The 20,707-nt window shown below is 38.6% G+C and overlaps 1 protein-coding gene across 1 annotated transcript in view; it reads right to left on the bottom strand.

Moving 5' to 3' along the window:
* Positions 1-374: 374 nt before the first annotated feature.
* LOC124804657 (hsp70-Hsp90 organizing protein 1-like) overlaps positions 375-20,707 on the bottom strand; it is a 38,082-nt gene continuing 17,749 nt past the window's right edge. Inside the window, exons 5-7 of the mRNA XM_047264882.1 lie at positions 12,571-12,671; positions 7,261-7,390; positions 375-893 (exon numbers count right to left, since the gene is read on the bottom strand). Coding sequence (XP_047120838.1) covers positions 781-893; positions 7,261-7,390; positions 12,571-12,671 — 344 coding nt within the window. The 3' untranslated portion in view covers positions 375-780. The remainder of the gene's footprint in view (positions 894-7,260; positions 7,391-12,570; positions 12,672-20,707) is intronic.

The raw sequence follows: 20,707 nt of genomic DNA, 5'->3' as shown, positions 1-20,707 counted from the left end.
AGTGCACCACGGTTTTAATAAAAACCTTAAGGTTGAAAATAACACTGTTACTGGTGTCTATGGTTATCATGATGATGCATTCAGATAAGTAGTTCCTGTTTCTCGTAGCATGCGTTGTGACTAACCAACTGCAAAACGAATGCGTTTCAAACAGTTTTTCAAGGTAAGACATGTCTAGCCTTATGGAAAACTATTTAAAATACTGTCACTATGTCCATTTTTAATTGCTTAAGTATTTGTCATACTTTTACATTCACTATAAAAATAACACTAGATTATTATCTAGTGTGTTAATTTTTCTGCGAGACAAACTCTGGAGCAAATTTCTCATTTCCATATACATGTGGGTGAAGTACCAATGACTGAGCCCCTAATTACCTTTTAAATACTTCATTACTTGTATTAAAATGAAGTACTCAACAAATGAAACAATCACAATACAGTGATGTCACTTTTAAGTTTACAGATTTTGTAATACATGAAGACAATGAAAATGTCTGTATTTCATTGAGTCAAACTAGTAAACAAAAACAGTTATACAGGATAAAAAGGAACTATAATTTATTAATAACTAAATATTTCTCAATAAATATCCTCCTTGCATTACACAAGGCTCAATCTAACTCCACAAACCACATCCAAATGAACACTTTGCCTGAGTTGTTATGAAGTTTAGTAGCACCTCAGCTAGGATAAACCGACATACCATGCCCCATCATTTGTTGATAACTTGTCTCCTTCACTCCATAGAACTTACTTATAAGTAATTCCTGCAAGTTTTCAACTTCTTCCTTTCTTAAATCGTTGGCGAGCTTGAGCTTTTGTATACCGATGACTCCGTTCTGACTTTCCATTTTCCTGGGATTCTTGTTCATTATCTTGATTTGCACCATCTAGAGAGAAAATATGTTCATTATTCAACAGTAGAAAGTGTTCATCATATGGAGATACGTAAATGAGAAAGGGTGGGTGAGGAAAGAGGGAGAGGGGGATAATTCTTACAGATAGCTTCAACATAGTTAGCTGCAGTAATGGAAAGGGAAGGGAAGTGCCTGCAATTACTTGGTTGTCAAACAGGGCATTATAGCAATAGCAGTGCAATATGAATGATGAAGTTATATGGTAACATACAGACTGCATTGAGTAAATGTTTAATAAATGCTAGTGAACAAGAAACAACTAATTGCTTGCCCATATGAGAATTTTAGTTTACATTGACAGCTTGACAACCCCAGGATTTCACAGTTGCTTTGTTCAAAAAAAAAAAAAAAAAAAAAAAAAAAAAAAAAAAAAAAAAAAAAGAGGAAGACAGAGTAATGTCTCATCGACAGTGCCGACATTAGATACGGAACCTGTCAAACAAGGAAAGAATCTCCGCAGAACATAATGAAAACATACAATAATAAAATGGAAAGTGATAGGAGGAATCCATGCAGAACAGGAAAAAACTGAAAAAAAAGGACAAAGTGACATCACATAAAAACTGAAAATGAAGGTAGTTTAAATTAGAAATTACGCATATGGGAAAGCACTTGGCAAGTTGAACCTGAAGTTTAAAATAAGAACATGACTCATTGATGTTGATATTCCTATTATTTCTGTCTTCTCAAGAATTATACAATGCATCATGTCTAACACTTTCTCTGGATACAAAAGGTTTTAACTAGGCCACTTAAGCTTTTAGTGGTATCTCCCCCCCCCCCCCTTCTTTAATTCCCACATAACTAAGGGTGACACACACACACACACACACACACACACACACACACACACACACACACACACACACACACACACAAAACATGCGATTATCCACGAGTGCTGCCAACATTAGGCTGCACTTTTGGATGGGAAGTATTACTGTGCACTGTTAAAGGTGACAGTTTCAGGAATGTGGCAAGCCGCAAGCACTGCCTTCCCCTCACCACTCTTCTCCACTCGGCATATGAAATGCGCCTTCTATGGTTCCCATTAACCAGCACACAAATGTTCATTTTATCAGGGACAAAATATTGTACATTGTGCTTTGGAGACAACAGTACAGGCTTTGAGTATTGGGACGTCTGCCAACATGACTAATTTAAGGTACAGTGTAAGGAAATGCAAAGTTGAAATGAGAGAAAAGTATTTAGTTTTCACTGATGATGCGAAAGGAGCATCCTAGTTATACAATGGAATTTGAACAGCTATGCAAGGGAACAGGGAAAGCAGGAAGCTGTATGCAGAATTTATGTTTGGCAGTGGGACACGGAGGAAGAACAAGACATACAGGGGGCGGGGGGGGGGGGGGGTGGGGGGGGGTTGGTTCACATTTGTCAGAGGTATCCGAGTGAAGAGAAACACTTTAATAGTTCACAAAGTTTGTGTTCACTTCAAGGGCAAAGGTAAAGGTATCCAGATGTGTGCATGGACTTTCTAGATTTTGCAGTTCAAAACAGGAAATGTGGAACTTCAGTTACAACTGAAATGGTTCATATTAAGGGATCCAAATTAGCACATAAAAGAAACATTTCACTTACGGAATTTAAACATTTGTATGAGTCAGTTCGGTGATTTATGCAACAAAATCTGTTTGTCACAGAACACCAACTGCGCAAAAACTGCCTCAGGCTTTCGAAATCAATCTGAAATCTTTCCAGTGTTACGTGATACAACTATAACGTAAAAATTTTTATTTACTTTCCCAAATAGGTATATTTTGGTGTGGCAACACTCCAGTAAATAATGTAAGGGAACCTAGTGTGCAAATACCTATGTGTGGTGCTGGAAACCAGTGCGGCACAATGAAGTTGAACATTATGGCTGACTGACAAAAATTTCCACCATACAGTTTTTAATCAGAAAACCCTCCCCAACAGAGAAAGCTTCCCAGCTGGTATTATTGTAAGAGTTCGTGATGGTGGGTGGATGACAGGAACTGGTCCAGCACTGGATTTCAGCAGTGTGGAATAAAGGACAAAGAACTCTTTTTCACTCAGAATCAATATTTCTGTTCAATAGTTTTCATGGGCACACTGGTGACTGAGTGAAAACAAAAATTAAAAGAAGGAAACTGTGACCAAGCGAATTCCTGGTGGCAAACAAGTGTGTTACAGCCTTCGAATATGTGTATCAATCATCCGTTCAAAGTCAGTGTAATACAAGTCTACAGAAATTACATCAACAACAAAGCCACTTTAATGCTGTTTGCAATGTGTGTCTTTGTCAGAAATGTGTCACTGGAATTTGGCTGGATGGTGGTCAATATCACAAGAACTTGTCATGAAAATTTCCAATAATCTCTACGTAACTGAAAAGATATCATTTGTGACACTGGCTGAGCAGCATTCTGATTCATCTTCGAGGGTGAAGAATCAGACACTGGTGATGCTGAGATGGTGTGAAGTGCTTGTGTTTGATTTGGGTACCAGAGGATACAAACACACTGACACAGCTTTGCCAAACAAAGAAGCTTTCTTTTTTTCAAAACTAGCTATTGTATTTGCAAATAAGTTATGACAGCACTTTCCAGCCACTATATAAAATTTTGACTCCCATAGGAATAGAGAAAATAATATTTTGTTCTGAGTGCTAGAGTTCAATATAACAATAATATCTGCCTTATCTGGTGTCAACTGGCATTGAAAAGAATTTCTAATTGTTGACATGTAGAAGTTCGTATGTTGTGGTTGTTGTTGTTGTTGTTGTTGTCTTCAGTCCAGAGACTGGTTTGGTGCAGCTCTCCATGCTACTCGATCCTGTGCAAAGTTCTTCATCTCCCAATACCTATTGCAACCTACATCCTTCTGAATCTGTTTAGTGTATTCATCTCTGTCTCCCTCTACGATTTTTACCCTCCGCGCTGTCCTCCAGTACTAAACTGGTGATCCCTTGATGCCTCAGAATATGCCCTACCAACCGATCCCTTCTTCTGGTCAAGTTGTGCCACAAATTTCTCTTCTCTCCAATTCCATTCAATACCTCCTCAGTAGTTATGTGATCTACCCATCTAATCTTCAGCATTCTTCTGTAGCACCACATTTCGAAAGCTTCTATTCTCTTTTTGTCCAAACTATTTATCGTCCACTTTTCACTTCCATATATGGCTACATTCCATACAAATACTTTCAGAAACTACTTCCTGGCACTTAAATCTATACTCTACGTAACATTTCTCTTCTTCAGCAATGCTTTCCTTTCCATTGCCAGTCTACATTTTATATCCTCTCTACTTTGACCATCATCAGTTATTTTTCTCCCCAAACAGCACAACTCATTTACTACTTTAAGTGTCTCATTTCCTAATCTAATTCCTCAGCATCGCCTGATTTAATTCGACTACATTCCATTATCCTCGTTTTGCTTTTGCTGATGTTCATCTTATATCCTCCTTTCACGACACTGTCCATTCCATTCAGCTACTCTTCCAGGTCCTTTGCTGTCTGACAGAATTACAATGTCATCGGCAAACTTCAAATTTTTTTTCTTCTCCATGGATTTTAATTCCTACACTGAATTTTTCTTTTGTTTCCTTTACTGCTTGCTCAATATACAGATTGAATAACATCGGGGAGGGGCTACAACCCTGTCTCACTCCCTTCCCAACCACTGATTCCCTTTCATACCCCTCGACTCTTAGTAACTGCCATCTGGTTTCTATACAAATTGTAAATAGCCTTTCACTCCCTGTATTTTACCCCTGCCACCTTCAGAATTTGAAAGAGAGTATTCCAGTCAACATTGTCAAAAGCTTTCTCTAAGTCTACAAATGCTAGAAATGTAGATTTGCCTTTCCTTAATCTAGCTTGTAAGATAAGTCGTAGGGTCAGTATTGCCTCATATGTTCAAACATTTCTACGGAATCCAAACTGATCTTCCCTGAGGTCAGCTTCTACCAGTTATTCCATTCATCTGTAACGGATTTGTGTTAGTATTTTGCAGCTGTGACTTATTAAACTGATAGTTCGGTAATTTTCACATCTGTCAACACCTGCTTTCTTTGGGATTGGAATTATTATATTCTTCTTGAAGTCTGAGGGTATTTCGCCTGTCTCATACATCTTGCTCACCAGATGGTAGAGTTTTGTCAGGATTGGCTCTCCCAAAGCCGTCAGTAGTTCTAATGGAATGTTGTCTACTCCCGGGGCCTTGTTTCGGCTCAGGTCTTTCAGTGCTCTGTCAAACTCTTCACGCAGTATCGCATCTCCCATTCCATCTTCACCTACATCCTCTTCTATTTCCCTAATATTGTCCTCAAGTACTTCACCCTTGTATAGACCCTCTGAATACTCCTTCCACCTTTCTGCTTTCCCTTCTTTGCTTAGAACTGGGTTTCCATCTGAGCTCCTGATATTCATGCAAGTGGTTCTCTTTTCTCCAAAGGTTAATTAATTTTCCTGTAGGCAGTATGTATCTTACCGCTAGTGGTATGCACCTCTACGTCCTTACATTTGTCTTCTAGCTTAGCCATTCTGCACTTCATGTCAATCTCATTTTTTGAGACGTTTGTATTCCTTTTTGCCTGCTTCATTTACTGCATTTTTATATTTTCTCCTTTCATCAATTAGATTCAATATCTCTTCTATTACGTTTTAGTCTACAGTTCATAACCAATAAATTGTGGTCAGAGTCCACATCTGCCTCTGGAAATGTCTAAGACTTTAAAACTTGGTTCCTAAATCTATGTCTTACCATTATATAATCTGATACCTCCTAGTATCTCCAGGCTTCTTCCATGAATACAACCTTCTTTTATGATTCTTGAACCAAGTGTTAGCTATGATTAAGTTATGGTCTGTGCAAAATTCTACCAGGTGGCTTCGTCTTTCATTCCTTACTCCCATTCCATATTCACCTACTACGTTTCTTTCTCTTCCTTTTCCTACTACCGAGTTCCATTCAACCATGACCATTAAATTTTCATCTCCCTTCACTATCTGAATGATTTCTTTTATCTCAAAATACATTTCATCAATTTCTTTATCATCTGCAGAGCTAGTTGGCATATAAACTTTTACTACTGTAGTAGGCGTGGGCTTCGTGTATCTTGGCCACAATAATGCGTTCACTATGCTGTTTGTAGTAGCTTACCTGCATTCCTATTTTCCTATTCATTGTTAAACCTACTCCTGCATTACCCCTATTTGACTTTGTATTTATAACCCTGTAGCCACCTGACCAAAAGTCTTGTTCCTTCTGCCACCGAACTTCACTAATTCCCATTATATCTAACTTTAACCTATCCATTTCCCTTTTAAAATATTCTAACCTACCTGCCCTATTAAGGGATCTGACATTCCATCCTCCAATCCGTAGAACGCGTTTTCTTTCTCTTGATAACAATGTCCTCCTGAGTAGTCCCGGCCTGGAGATCCGAATGGGGGACTATTTTAGCTCTGGAATATTTTACCCAAGAGGACACCATCTTCATTTAACCATACAGTAAAGCTGCATGCCCTCGGGGAAAGTGATGGCTGTAGTTTCCCCTTTCTTTCAGCCATTCGCAGTACCAGCACAGAAGGCCGTTTTGGTTAGTGTTTACAAGGCCAGATGAGTTAATCATCCAGAATGTTGCCCCTGCAACTACTGAAAAGGCTGCTGCCCCTCTTCAGGAACCACACTTTTTTTTTTTTTTTTTTTTTTTTTTACATAAAAGGGAGCACAGGATTCCACCAAAATTTAAATGAAAACCTGTATCTCTATTTACAAGGTTACTTGCTATTTTAATAGCAACTGCAGTCTTAAAAACATTCCCAAGCAAATTCGCTGTTACAGTACATTGTCTTGGCACTAGTCATCCTATGGAATATAACAACATGCAGATTCTGGCATGCACTTCCAGCTATTTTGAGTGTTATTAAGGAAGCAGCTGAAATTTAATTAGCAAGCAACCTTATAAATACAGACAGAGGTTTTTGTTCAAATTATGCATGGAATCTCCCTCTCTCCCTTGTCATAAAACACTATGTTAACTCACCCATTTATTATTAATTTTCACTACAGATAACTTCTGACATCAGTCATCTTTCGTTGTGATGGCTCGTGTGTGTGTGTGTGTGTGTGTGTGTGTGTGTGTGTGTGTGTGTGTGTGTGTGTGTTTTTCTGAAATTTCAGTGCACACCTACATTTTATATTCCCTTGCAAACTGATAATTCCTGTGATTTTGGCTTGAAAATGACAGGCTATACTCCTATCAAAATATCAATGGTTGTGAACATCACCAAACCACATTCCCCAAAATATTGGGAAAGTGAAAATACGGACTGCATGATGAATAGTTACCTCTGAACAGATCTGGAGGTGGTTCCAGTAGTGAAGTCTGGCTGCATTTCGTTAGGTAACGGTATGCCCATCCAATAACATAGCCAATCATAGCCACAGCAATTGTAAGTAGAGCCATCAAGATTGGGTGCTAAAAGCAAAGAGTCAATGCTCAGCATTTCAATACACACAGTTTACATCAAAATAACTCTATGAAATCAATTAAGAGTTAACAATTCTTACATAGTGATTCCAAATTAAATTACATCATTGTACTGTAACAATAGGCACATGATACTTCTACTGTTCTCCAACTTCTTTCCTATAATATACAACAATGTTTTGTCCAAATATTGTTGGTTCTAGTAAATATTCAATGAACTAAGCAAGATGGAAGTAACTTGTTCTCTCTTCCCACTACTATTTTCTCTTACACCAAATATCTATCAACAGAAAGTTTAGTACACCTGATTACATGTTTCCTCGTCTCTAGGATGTTTGAAATACCATTCTGTTCCTAATATTTTGATGTATGTGTAAGTCATCTTCTGCACATGTTCTGAGCAGTGGTCTGATATGAGCTTACTGCCTAGACTCGAACCACTGTGTTGTATTATGGTGTCATACCCCTATTTACAAAAGAAAGATCACTCCCATCAACCACTATGCCGTTTGATACACACCATTCTTCTGCCTGTGCAATTATTCTGTGAAATATATCTCTTCCATGTTCCTCAGTTTTCACAGATGAAATGAAACAGGGACCTTAATAAACTGAACAGTGGCTTCCAGGTATTATCAACAGGTTTTCTGATAACATTATTTCAAAAGACTCATTCACATTCACATTGTCTCAGAAACTGCACTGTGATGATAAACTTTTTCTGTGATAATACGTCATGTGGTGCTGAGTGACAGCTGATCAACTTGGCTGCTAAGCTGGCATCTGTTGCTCACATCATCATAAATCGCAATATTAATACAGACAAAAGATTAAAAAAGTTTGATACAAATGAGGGACTGAACTTTCAGAGCGCCTACATCCCCACCTCAGTTAGTGAAAGATGGGTAAAGACAAATAAGTTGCACATAGCAAGTGACTATAAATTGTAGAAAGGTTGGTTGGTTGATTTGGGGGTGAGGACGAAACTGTGAAGTCATTAATCCCATTGGATGAGGGAAGGGAGGCGTAGGAAATCGGCAATGTCCTTTCAAGGGAATCATTTCGGCATTTGCCTGAAGCAGTTTAGGGAAATCACACAGAACCAAAATTGGGATGGCCGGACCCAAGTTTGAGCCATTGTCCTCCCAATTGCAAGTCCAGCGTGCTAATCAATGCGCCTCATCACTCAGCTTGCAAAAAGGAATGTGTATTTACTGCCCAGGTACTGCAAGTGTACGACTCCCTTTACATGGAATACAAGTTGTTGCAAGAGTATAACAGTTTTAAATTTATATGCTATTAAATGTCTCGTGCATTTTTTATGATCTTGTTTTCCACTATACTCTTCCTCGAGGAAAATTCACAATTCCTTACTCCAAGGAAGACATGGGTTACTTCGTGCATATTAGCAAGAAGAAGCATTGTTTTCTCTATATTTCTCTTTCATGATGTTCTGAACCCAACCAATGTCTCTGGTACTTTGGACACCATATAGGACTGAGTACATAGAGTCTCAATTTTAGTTTAATTAATACATTCTGGTAACAGTGAATTGAAGGTGGGAGCCTTTAAAAATTTGTCAGTTATTTTCTTAAATGATTATCTTTGCCCCTCATAATTCTCTTCTTATACCCTCTTTCTGCAACTCTAGAGTCTTTGTTCATAATGTTGTGGCATATTGCAGCACCACCTGGCCAATTAACAAGCAAGTTGCTGGATGAAATAAAATTTGTCTGTAAGAATTTCTTCCTCAGTGTTTTCCGTTTTCCATGAAAATCCCTTCATGCCCCTTTAGGATTCAGAACACAGATGGAACATCCAGGGTGGAATAACAACAATTTGAATGAGGACTGGTAGCTGCTCACCAAAAAGATGTAGTGTTGAGTATCAGAAGGACACATTTTAAAGAAGACTAAGCTATCAGGCAAAGTTCTTCAGGTTTGTGCCAGGAAGGGCTCTCAATAAGGGAAGTGTCCAGGCATCTCGAAATGAACCAAAGTGATGATGTTCGGACATGGAAGGGGGCGGGGGCGGGGAGGGGGGGGGGGGGGGGGGACCCTGACAGCAACGCCACCATGTTGAATAATGCTTTGTGTAGCCACAGGATGTCATGTTATGACAAACTGTGCGCAATAAACTGCATGATGCACAACTTCACTCCCAACGTCCATGGCGAGGTCCATCTTTGCAACTACAACACCATGCAGTGGAGTACAGATGGGCCCAACAACATGCCGAATGGACCGCTCAGGATTGGCATCATGTTCTCTTCACCGATGAGTGTCACACATCCTTTCAACCAGACAATCGTCTGAGACGGGTTTGGAGGCAACCCGCTCAGGCTGAACGCCTTAGACACACAGTCCAGCAAGTGCAGAAGGTTGAGGTTCCCTGCTGTTTTGGGGTGGCATTATGTGGGGCTGACATACACAGCTAGTGGTCATGGGAAGTGCCATAACGACTGTACGATATGTGAATGCCATTCTCCCTCCGACAGTGTAACCTTATCGGCAGCATATTGGCGAGGCATTCATATTCAGGGACAACATTTCGCACCCCCATCATGCACATCTAGTGAATGACTTCCTTCAGGATAACAATATTGTTCGACTAGAGTGGCCAGCATGTTCTCCAGACATGAACCCCATCGAACATGCCTGGGATAGATTGAAAATGGCTGTTTATGGATGACGTGACCCCTCCAACCACTCAGGGATCTATGCTGAATCGCCGCTAAGGAGTGGGACAATCTGGACCAACAGTGCCTTGATGAACTTGTGGATAGTATGTCACAACAAATACAAGCATGCATCAATTCAAGAGGACGTGCTGCTCGGTATTAGAGGTATCGGTGTGTACAGCTATCTGGACCACCACCTCTGAAGGTCTCGCTGGACGGTGGTACAACATGCCATGTGTGGTTTTAATGACCAATAAAAAGGGCAGAAATGATGTTTATGTTGATCTCCTCCCAATTTTCTGTACAGGTTCCGGAACTCTCCGAACCGAGGTGATGCAAAAATTTTTTGATGTTTGTATAATTACTGACCAATTGAAAGATTCATAAGCTCTTAAAAACTATTATTATTTAATAATAATAATGTTGTTATTAAGCATAATGACGTGGTTCAAAAATCTTAAAGGGGTAAATGGGTTGTGACGACCCCACTGCCTCACCCTTCATTCTTCCGGTATCACACCATTACACTTCTTTTTCTGACTATGCGTGGTGGCGAAGCGGACTCGCACACGGGAGAATAAAGGTTCAAATCTGTGCCCAATCATCCTAATCTAAGTTTTCTATTATTTCCTCAAATCACTATAGGCAAATGCTGGAATGGTTACTTTTGCATGGCCAATTTCCTTCCCCATCCTTGAATCATTCTGATTTGTGTTCCAAATCTAATGAACCCAGTGTCAAAGGGATGTTAAACACTAATCTTCCTTCCTTCAACACTATTCTATCACCTTCATGTATCACCACTGCACGTTCTCCTGATGAACAGTGTGTTTTATGTATCACACACATTTCAAGAAGATGAAATGAGAACACTTTAACTAAATTTTTATTCAGCCCTTCTAGCATAGATCACAAACAGAAACTGACAGTTATACACTTACTGTTGCACTTTGGTAGACTTCAAAACTGTAACATCATTAGTTAGCAATTCACTATTCTTTTTGGAGCATCATATACTGTCACACTATCACACGGAGAGTTTAGTTTTATGGTATTTGTCAATAGAACCTCCCACTGTACTGTAAAGAAATGTACTTTTCATAGTAGTATTAAATAAAGTCCATAACTCTTTCCTCAGAAGTAGAGTCAATTGTTTTCAGAGTTACTGAGAACTAAGTCCATAATAGTTTCGTTTTACAATTACAGATTCAAGGTATACCTTTTTTGTTTAATTTTTTAAAATAAATACTTGGGTTGTAATAGTCTGATTAAACCACTGAAGTTTCTGAAGAAATGTTAACAGTGTCTTGCATCAGCAAGCATTTACAAGAGAATTTGCAAAATTTCAAGCATGTAGTTCTGTTTTTAGATTCTTCCTCTGACAAAATCTAAAAGTCAAAATGACAAAAATAGTTCCAGATTTTGACCAGAAATAGAAACTATAGATTTGACATTCCTAGAGGACTTCATTCTTGCCTAATAATACTGACTATGCATAACTGAAACACTAATAAAGAAGGACAAATGTGTGTACTTGCAAGAGGATTGTACAAAAAAAATAAAATTCCCAAACAGGAACAAGCTTAAATTTACATTTGTTTAAAAATAATGAAATAAATTTCCAATCACTGAAACTTTGAAAAACTCGATAACATGGAAGTGGACACACATGGACAGCCTGTCAAGTAGATGAATATACTGTGGCTAAGATTTGGAAAAGGCTCACCTTTAATGATTGAATACAAACACATTCAACAAATTTTGCACTCCCACTCAACAGATTAATATATAAAAGAGAAAATCTGCAAAAAATGACCAATGAGCAATGTGAAGAAAAATTGTATGAAATCAGTCATGCCCTAAGTGACACCACTACATCACACATACTTCAAAAGGCTTGCAGTACAGTTAAACATATGCTTTGCAAAGTGAGAATGATGACACTGTCTATAACTAGAACCTTAACAAATACTTTAGCATGCAGTTGTGCAAGTGTAATAATACTGTTATGTTTCCTCAGCATAACTTCTCTAAGAACTGGTGGTGTAAAAGGAGTGTATGTAAATATAACAAGAAACAGGTTAGCATAATTTGTGATATAAAACTAATGTTGCTAATAAATCTTATGTCAAACAATTTCCTTTAAGTTTCACAGGGAAACTGAACCAAGTGCCGTACATTGTTATATTTTATCCTGAGAAGCAGTAACTTCAATGAGTTTGTGGATGTAATATAGCATAATGGTCCATTTTAAACATTTATGAAACATACTTAAACCTTGATAATGGTTAAATCCTGTGATTAAGTAATTCAAGGGGTTTACCTTTTCAGTCCTTTCTCCCAAAATTGAATTTAATAGACTTTGTTCATGTTAATTCTGACCCCTCCATATATCAGTAACAAAGAATATTCAACTGTGTTAACTTCTCCATCCAGTTTACAACATTTTAATTCTCAGTCCCTCAACTTATATGCACAATGAACTTACTTTAATTGAGGGTTTATCAGTTAGTAAATAATCTGCGATGACCAATCCGACACCAATAATGATACCAATTCCAGCTCCCAGCCAAGGTATCTGAAAATCAGCTAAAAAAGAAATGCAAATACTTGTTTAGACAGTTTACAGTGAAAATAAAATATAAGAACAAGTTCACATTTCATAATAAAGGATTTTGAAGTTTCTAGTTCAAACCTTCAATTAAATACTTCCCAACACTATTATTTCAACTTCATCAGATAAACTGGCATGCCAAAATAATGTAACAATCTCATTGAAATCCCCGTTTTATTCCTGTAAAATACTAAGACCAATACCGAATTTAATATTGGTGGCCAGACACTTCAAAGGATATTTTCAGTTGTCCTTTCACTGAAAGTGGCGAAATACTCATATTAAGTTACACACAGTTGGCAATTAGTCATTCAAGTTTGTCCATAAAGTTTTGTATTTTTATGCATATTTATTACTTCAGTCATCTGTAGATCTCGTTATCCAGAAAGTATGAAATACACTGATGAGCCAAAACATTATGACCACTGCCCAGTGTGACCTCAGATGCAACGTGATAGTGATGTACGGATGTGGTGCAGTAACAAAATTTGTAAACAGAGCAGACACAGAGGGGTAGGGGGGATTACCTCAGTAAAGATATGGGCTGCAAATGGTGGAATCTGTTGAGCTAAGCAACTTTGATAAAGGGGAGATTATTATTAGGCAGCGTCTGTGGACAAGTATCTCAAAAACAGGGACGATTATAAAATGTTCATGTGCTACTACTGTGAGCATCAACAAAAAGAAGCAGAAAGACAGTGAAACTATCTCAACTCTCCACAGAATGCGGGGTTCAAAGGCTTGTCTGCTCTGTAAAGTAGGATAGATGGTGATAGTGGCGTCCCCTATGTGTTTACATGTTGACCCAGTGACATCATCAATTACAATTACAGCGGGCACGGGGCCGTTGTGATTCGACTGCCTATCAGTGGAAAAGTGTAGGCTCTATGGATGAATCACATTTTTGTTGCACTAGGTCAATGTAGCCGTATTATGCTAAAGGAGACATTCTCCTGCACTTGCATGGACCTGTGGTAGTAATGGAATGCTGACAGCTGCAAACCATCTGCATCCCTTCACATTTGATATGTTCCCCGAAGACGTTATCTTCCAGCAGTACAATTTTCCATGTGTCTGAGCCAGAACCATGCTACGGTGGTTTGAGGAGCATTATAGTGAACTCATGTTGATGTCTCGGTGAATAAATCCGGCCAATGTAAATCTTATGGGATCCATCCGGGTCACTATTGGACGTCAAAAGTGTGTACAAAAAAATCGGCAGCGCATTATTTAAAGGAATTACATGACCTGTGCATAGACACACAATGCCACATACCTCCACAAACCTGTTGGATCCCTGATATGCAGAGTCAGTGATGTACTTCATTTCCAAAGACAGACAAGCTATTAACCAGGTGGTCATAATGTTTTGGCTCATCAGTGTACAGTTGTCATGGTGCCTTTGATTACTACAATGGAATCCATGTAAGACCAGGTGAATGTCCACCATACCATAATACTATCAGTTTCGAGCAGCCATTCACCTGGATGGAGTATCTGGTGTAACAAACAAGCTGATTCATCCAACTAGTCAACACATTTTCACTGATCCATGGACCAATCTTTATGATTCCATGTCCACTTCCATCAGAATTGATGTCGTCTTGGAAACACTGTCGAGTCATCTGCTGTGGAGCTCCATGTTCAACAATTTGTACTGATGACTATTCTCCAAAACACTTGCACCTTCACCACAATTGTACTCTGCCATCAGACCTGCCACAGATCTTCACCTATCCTGCTTCATAGGGTGGCCAAGTCTCTGACATGCATGCTGTGTAATGAGGCACAGACATCCACACTTTGTCATCTGCTCATAGTTTTTCTGTCCTGCAACCACTTTACATAGATGTTCACGACAGTAGCATGCAAACAGCTTCACCATTTCCCTGATGCTCATTCCCAGGTTCTTGGCCACAATCTACCCTTTATTAATAGTTGTTTGAATCTTTGAATTTCTCCATTTGCCACCCTATAATTGCTAGAATGAAACCCCATTCATCTCTCCCTCTCCCTCTGTGTACTCTGTGTCATATGCCCACAACACCAGCAAGCAGCAGTTATTCCCACATTGAACAGTGGTTCTGCCTTATCAGTGTGCATTATAACACTGCCCTTCAAGTGTCCCTACCACCATTCCATTTCCAAAAATAATTTGAAATGTATACGATTGCTTTCTGCTCATTTCATTAACAACCTCTTCCAATAAGAGTGCTTTGTAAGACCCAAAAATTGGCCAACCCATAAACTGGTTTCAAAATCACAGTACTTTACTAGGTAGGGTCCATCTGGAGGTGGCCTGCTGTTGCTTTCCTCTGATCTTTTATCTGAGTTACCCGACCAGTTACAAGGGGACTGGAATTAACATGGGCTCTGAACCACAGTATAGTTTGGCATTTTTTGCATTAACAAACCATTACCAGACAGTGAAAAAACAATAAGATACAAAAAACCTCGGGGATGAGCAAGGACTGAAACAGACTTAAGGGTTTGTAGTCTGATTACCTATGGAAAAACTGAGCCACATCCCTCAAAATTGCTTACAACTCCAGAAACTCTTCTCAGGCTGCCTCTTTGGTTTTACCAACAGTTTATTTTGCCTCCTCCCTGATAAATGATGTTTAGGTCTTCAAAGTCTAAATTTTCTCATGTCTCTGTCATTTCCCCTTATGTTTGCTTATTTCAGCATGGCATCCCTTTCCCTCTAGGTGTGCAGCTTCCAAATTTTAAAAAATTTTACCCTACTTTCAACCAGGCGCTCTTAACTATTCTCATTTCACAGGACAACCTGATGATCATATTCCATCAATCAAATACTCAAAACATTTTGTTTGTTTCATTACAGTACCTATTTCAACTTCATGACTATGTTGCAACTGTAAGAGGGCCACAGTTTCCCAGAACTATAGTAGCAAGATGTTACAAAATCATTCCAACAATAGTTAGTGAAAGAATTGTGAGCATATATCAAAATAAAGGGTGTCCCACTCAAACCTCCCCGATTTCAAAGATCCAGGAAAAAAACCACAGTAGATACTACAGTGAAAAATGCGCCACATTGTAGAACATCTCAAAGAATTTATTTATTTATCATCAATACACCTGTACATGTGAACCATTTGTAGCACGAAGAACATAGAGTCTATATTCAATTTTCTGCCTAGTTCTTGGTAACATTTCCTCTGTTATTGTTGCAATCGCAATAGTGATACGATGTACCAAGATAGGAATATCGTTCACTTTTGTCACATACATGCAGTTCATCACGAATCCCCACATGAAGAAATCAAGTGGTGTAAAGTCAGGTGAATGTGGTGGCCAGGCAATAGGTCCTCCGCATCCGATCCAGTGATTGGGAAATTTCCTATCCAGGAACTTGTGAAAAGCTTTTGACCAATGCGGCACAGCTCCATCTTGTTGAAAAATGATGTTGGGTTGCAAGTCTTGTATCTGAGGGTACATAAACTGCTCTAACATGTCCAGACACACTGACCCATTCACTGTTTGTCCCTCAAAGAAAGAACAGTCCCACAATCCTGTCAAGCATTACCCCCCCACCAGACGTTCAGTTCCGGGCTATCACAAATGTGCTCAATGGCAACGTGCAGATTCTGCAAACCCCAAATCTGAACATTATGCCTATTAACCCTTCCTGATACATGAAAGGTTGCCTCATCTGAGAATAAACATCTTTCCAGGAAGTCGGCATCCAGATCAATACACTGCAGCATATCCACAGCAAATTGTTATCAGCGTGGTTTGTCGTTCGGCATCAGATGTTGCAGAATTTACACTTTGCAAGCACACATACGAAGACACAGGTGAACTACATGATGCAATGTTGATCGAGGTATATGAAGTTCCTGTTTCAGAACATTTCCTGTTGCCAGAAACGTCCTGTACCATTCCTTACTTGCTTTCACATCAGGTGGATCAAATTCATACAACTTCTTTGCACAGTAACCAGCAATTTTGTTTCTGCAAACCACACTACTGCTTGCGCACGCTGCTGTGGAGTCGCCATTTTCACTTCATGTGAGCATGCTGCACTCTGGCTACGATACTTGGCTCTTCTGACACGAGAATATAAATTCTTTGAGATGTTCTACAATGTGGAGCATTTTTCATTGTCGTATCTACTGTGGTTTTTCTCTCCTGGGTCCTTGAAATCAGGGAGGTTTGATTGGGGCACCCTGTATATCTGTCTACAGTTTGTCTATTATTACTCAGTATGAAGACATTAAAAACAGGATGAACAGAACTTTTTATCATTACTCTATTCCTCAAAATGAGAAGAAAGGTGTCTTAGTAACTTTTATGAAAGTGGTTGTATACAGTATGCCTTTGAACAACTACAGCAAGTGCTGGTAAACTTCCACACAAGGGCCAGCAACAAATATTCTAATGAAAGTATGTACACAAAAATTTGTTTTCAATTCTAAATGTAATTTTATTCATACCACATAGTACAGCACAGTCTAGTGGCCAACACACTGTTATTCATCCTCATTTTGAAATGTTTCATCACACTGGTGGTGTGGAAAGTTATCTTAGTATTCTTCAATTTGTACATTTCTTATATAAAGATGACTACTTTGCATGCCACACAGGATCATTGTTATGTAAGTCACACTATGGAACACCTGACAGTTTTTGGAACCATTGCATCTACTGCTCCCACAATAATACCTATTGTACTACTGCAAGTAATGAGCTTTTGATTCAACCTCTACTCCTACAACTGGACAATTTCCTATACCAATGTCAACCTATGAAATTACTATGTACAACCTCACTTCTTCTCTGTGGCATTTTCAACGGCGTGCTGTTACTGTTTTGGTATTTATGAAAGCCTGTTGTTGCATTACGACAGCTACCAGTCCTTTCCAATGCTTATTCATCGCTTTTTCATATTTTGAACGGTCTGAAGACAGTTGCAGAAAGCAACGAAAACTAGTTAACGAACTTTAATTGTGATAGGAAGATTGTGGTCTAGGCTTTAAAAGCTTCTACTTTCAAAAAATTTATTTAATATATCACATTAAAACCTCCATCTCTTCCCTCTGACCATGTCAGGCTTCAATGGTACTACTATCATATAACACAAATCCCTGCATCTTGTTTTTCTAGATGGGAACAGTTTGTTGTTTATTTGCTTACCATACCATTAGTAACAATAAAGCATTGTCATATACGCAGAGACTTTTGGCAACTGTCGTGGCTTTTTTAAAACATTTCACACATGACTCGTATTCAGCACATATGTAGAGCTTATCTGAGATGCACAAACACTGGAAGAAAACAATCACATGCCTGCAGTGTCACATAGATGCAGTCAGAAGAAATGGAATAAGTGCAGCAGCCCGTTCTGTGATATGTGAATGATGCCTCAAGACATGAGAAGCCCACTTAAAACTCCATCCTTATTATCCATTTGATAACAATCGACCTCCAGCTGAGTTCATATCATAGTTACATTGCATGGAGAACACTGAAGCATCCCACACTGTAGGAATTGTGGCAATGTCTACTTTTCTTTGATATATGAATATTAGATTTTAGGTGAAAAGGTGGCAGCAAATGCTAGAAACCACGCTTTTTCGAGCATTTTTTGATGAGTGTAAACTTTGAGGAGTCATAGAAACCAGACCATAATTATGAGAAAAATTTCCTTTGCACAGTCCAAAGAAATATTTCTCTATTTGCAGGCAGATTTTTCATTATTTTTCAATTAGTCATTTAATTGCTATCATATCTAACACGAGATGCTACAATTGAGCTTACGTTAAATTCCTCTAGACACTTTGGGGAACACTTCTGAAGGCCGAGTGATACAACTGTTTAGTATCGTTTATCTTAAAACTCTTGTTTTCCTTTACTACCATGTTTTTGACAAAAGCTCAACTAAGTTCAATGGGAATGACTTTGCAGGTCACCAAAGGTAGCCATAGAAGTGTAATTTCCTTGCCCACTGGGCACAATACATTTCCCAAAATGTATTCTTGTGACCTGACATCAACCCCCATCATTGTAATAAGTAGACCATCCAGTGTTTCACACTTCTTATTTCTCACAAGAGCTATTCTCTTTTCCCTTCTACTCTCTTGTTTTCTATCAGCAGTGTTTTTTGTTGAACTTTTTTTATCTGAAGCCCAATTTACAAACAGAAAAACCTAGAGTTGTTCCACTCACACCAGGGAAATTATAAAGTTCAGTCTTAAACTTATCCAGAATGGCTGCTACTGTTGGAAACTTCTTTTCCACACAGAAGTCATGTATTTTTCTTCCTAAAACTCCCTATTTAAACTCATCCAAAGCAAATTTCTGTTGCCTGGCAGAACTCTTATTGATGATATAAAACATGAAGTTTCTCTATATACTTTCGAGATTCGCTTCACTGTATTTTCATTAATACAGAGATGTTCAGAAGTTAACTTGTTCACTGATTAGCAACTGCTTGCACCCTCTTTTTCAGCCGCAAGTAAGCACCTGCATGAATACCATAGTCTTTTCATAACTCTAAACGATGCATTGTTTCACCCAAGTATTAAGGGAATTTATTATATCATGGAGGCTATCTCATATGCGTACACGACAATGAACTGCAGCACAGTTGTTTCCTATGTGATTGAATGATCCAATGTAAACACTGCAACAATGAACTGAAAATGCTGTTCACAGGTTCGGCAACATTGTGTACATGAGCACAAGGTGCATAAAGATGCAAATGCAAATAAATTAAACACGCGGTAGTACTGCTTTACCAGGTGTACCAGTATGAAATGAGCGTTTTCCCCCCCCCTGTTGTGAAAACGAAACACTAATGTTGAATTGAAAAGTAAAAACATTTTATTCAAAGTACTGACCATTGCTTTCTATACATTTTGACCACCTTTCTGGCAATTTGTGGACACCACGCCAATAGAAATGTTCGTCTTTTGAAGCAAACCAATCAGATACCCAATTTTTGACTTCTTCGTAGGAATCTAAGTGTTCCTCAGCCAATGCGTGTCCCATTGATGAAAACAAATGGTAGTCGGAAGGGGCCAAGTCTGGTGAATACAGCGGGTGGGATAGCAGCTCCCAGACAAGTGTTTTGATTGTATCCTGAACCAGTTTTGCTTTGTGTGCAGGTGCATTGTTGTGCAAAAAAGTTACTTTGCCATGTCTTCTGGCCCATTCTGGTCTTTTTCGATCAATGCATAGTTCAAATTGATCATTTGTTGTCTGTAGTATTCACAGTTTCACTGGGTTTTAGAAGCTCATGATACACAACACCTTTCTGATCCCACCAAACACAGAGCATTGTCTTCTTGCCGAATCGATCTGGTTTTGCAGTCGATGTTGATGGTTGTCCCGGATTGACCCATGATTTTTGCCATTTAGGATTCTTAAAATAAATCCATTTTTCATTGCCAGCAGCAATTCAGATTTTCTATGATGTCTTTGAAGCAAAATTTGACAAATGGTTTTTCGGTTTTCCATCTGCCTTTCATTTCAATTTATGTGGCACCCATTTTCCACACTTTTAGATCTTTCCCATAGCTTTCAAACGGCCAGAAATTGTTTGTTGTGCAACATTTAGCATTGCTGCCATTTGCTTCTGACTCAAAGTATCCTCTACATCCAATATTGCTTGCAATTCGGCATCTTCGAACTTTTTTGGTTGCCTTCCACGTTCTTCATTTCTTACATCAAAATCATTATTTCTGAACTGTTGAAACCATCTTTTGCATGTTGCTTCTGATATAGCATGATCACCATATGCCTCGACAACCATTCGATGTGTCTCTGCAGCACTCCTATTCAAATCATCACTTTCTGGTACAAAATTCGACACTTAACACAATGAAAACATTATGTTTGTTCCATGACTGGATGTATACTAAATATCTTTGACAGATGCCATACCAACCAAACAAAAAAAAAAAAATATATTAAGGCTCATTCATAACAAATGTTCCCTATTGACATATTTGTATCTTAACGCTCATTTCATACTGGTACACCT

The sequence above is a fragment of the Schistocerca piceifrons genome, chromosome 7 (assembly GCF_021461385.2).
Source record: "Schistocerca piceifrons isolate TAMUIC-IGC-003096 chromosome 7, iqSchPice1.1, whole genome shotgun sequence".
NCBI classification, from domain to species: domain Eukaryota; kingdom Metazoa; phylum Arthropoda; class Insecta; order Orthoptera; family Acrididae; genus Schistocerca; species Schistocerca piceifrons.
The sequence above is the reverse complement of the archived record's forward strand: the minus strand, read 5'-3'. Positions and strand labels throughout refer to the sequence as shown.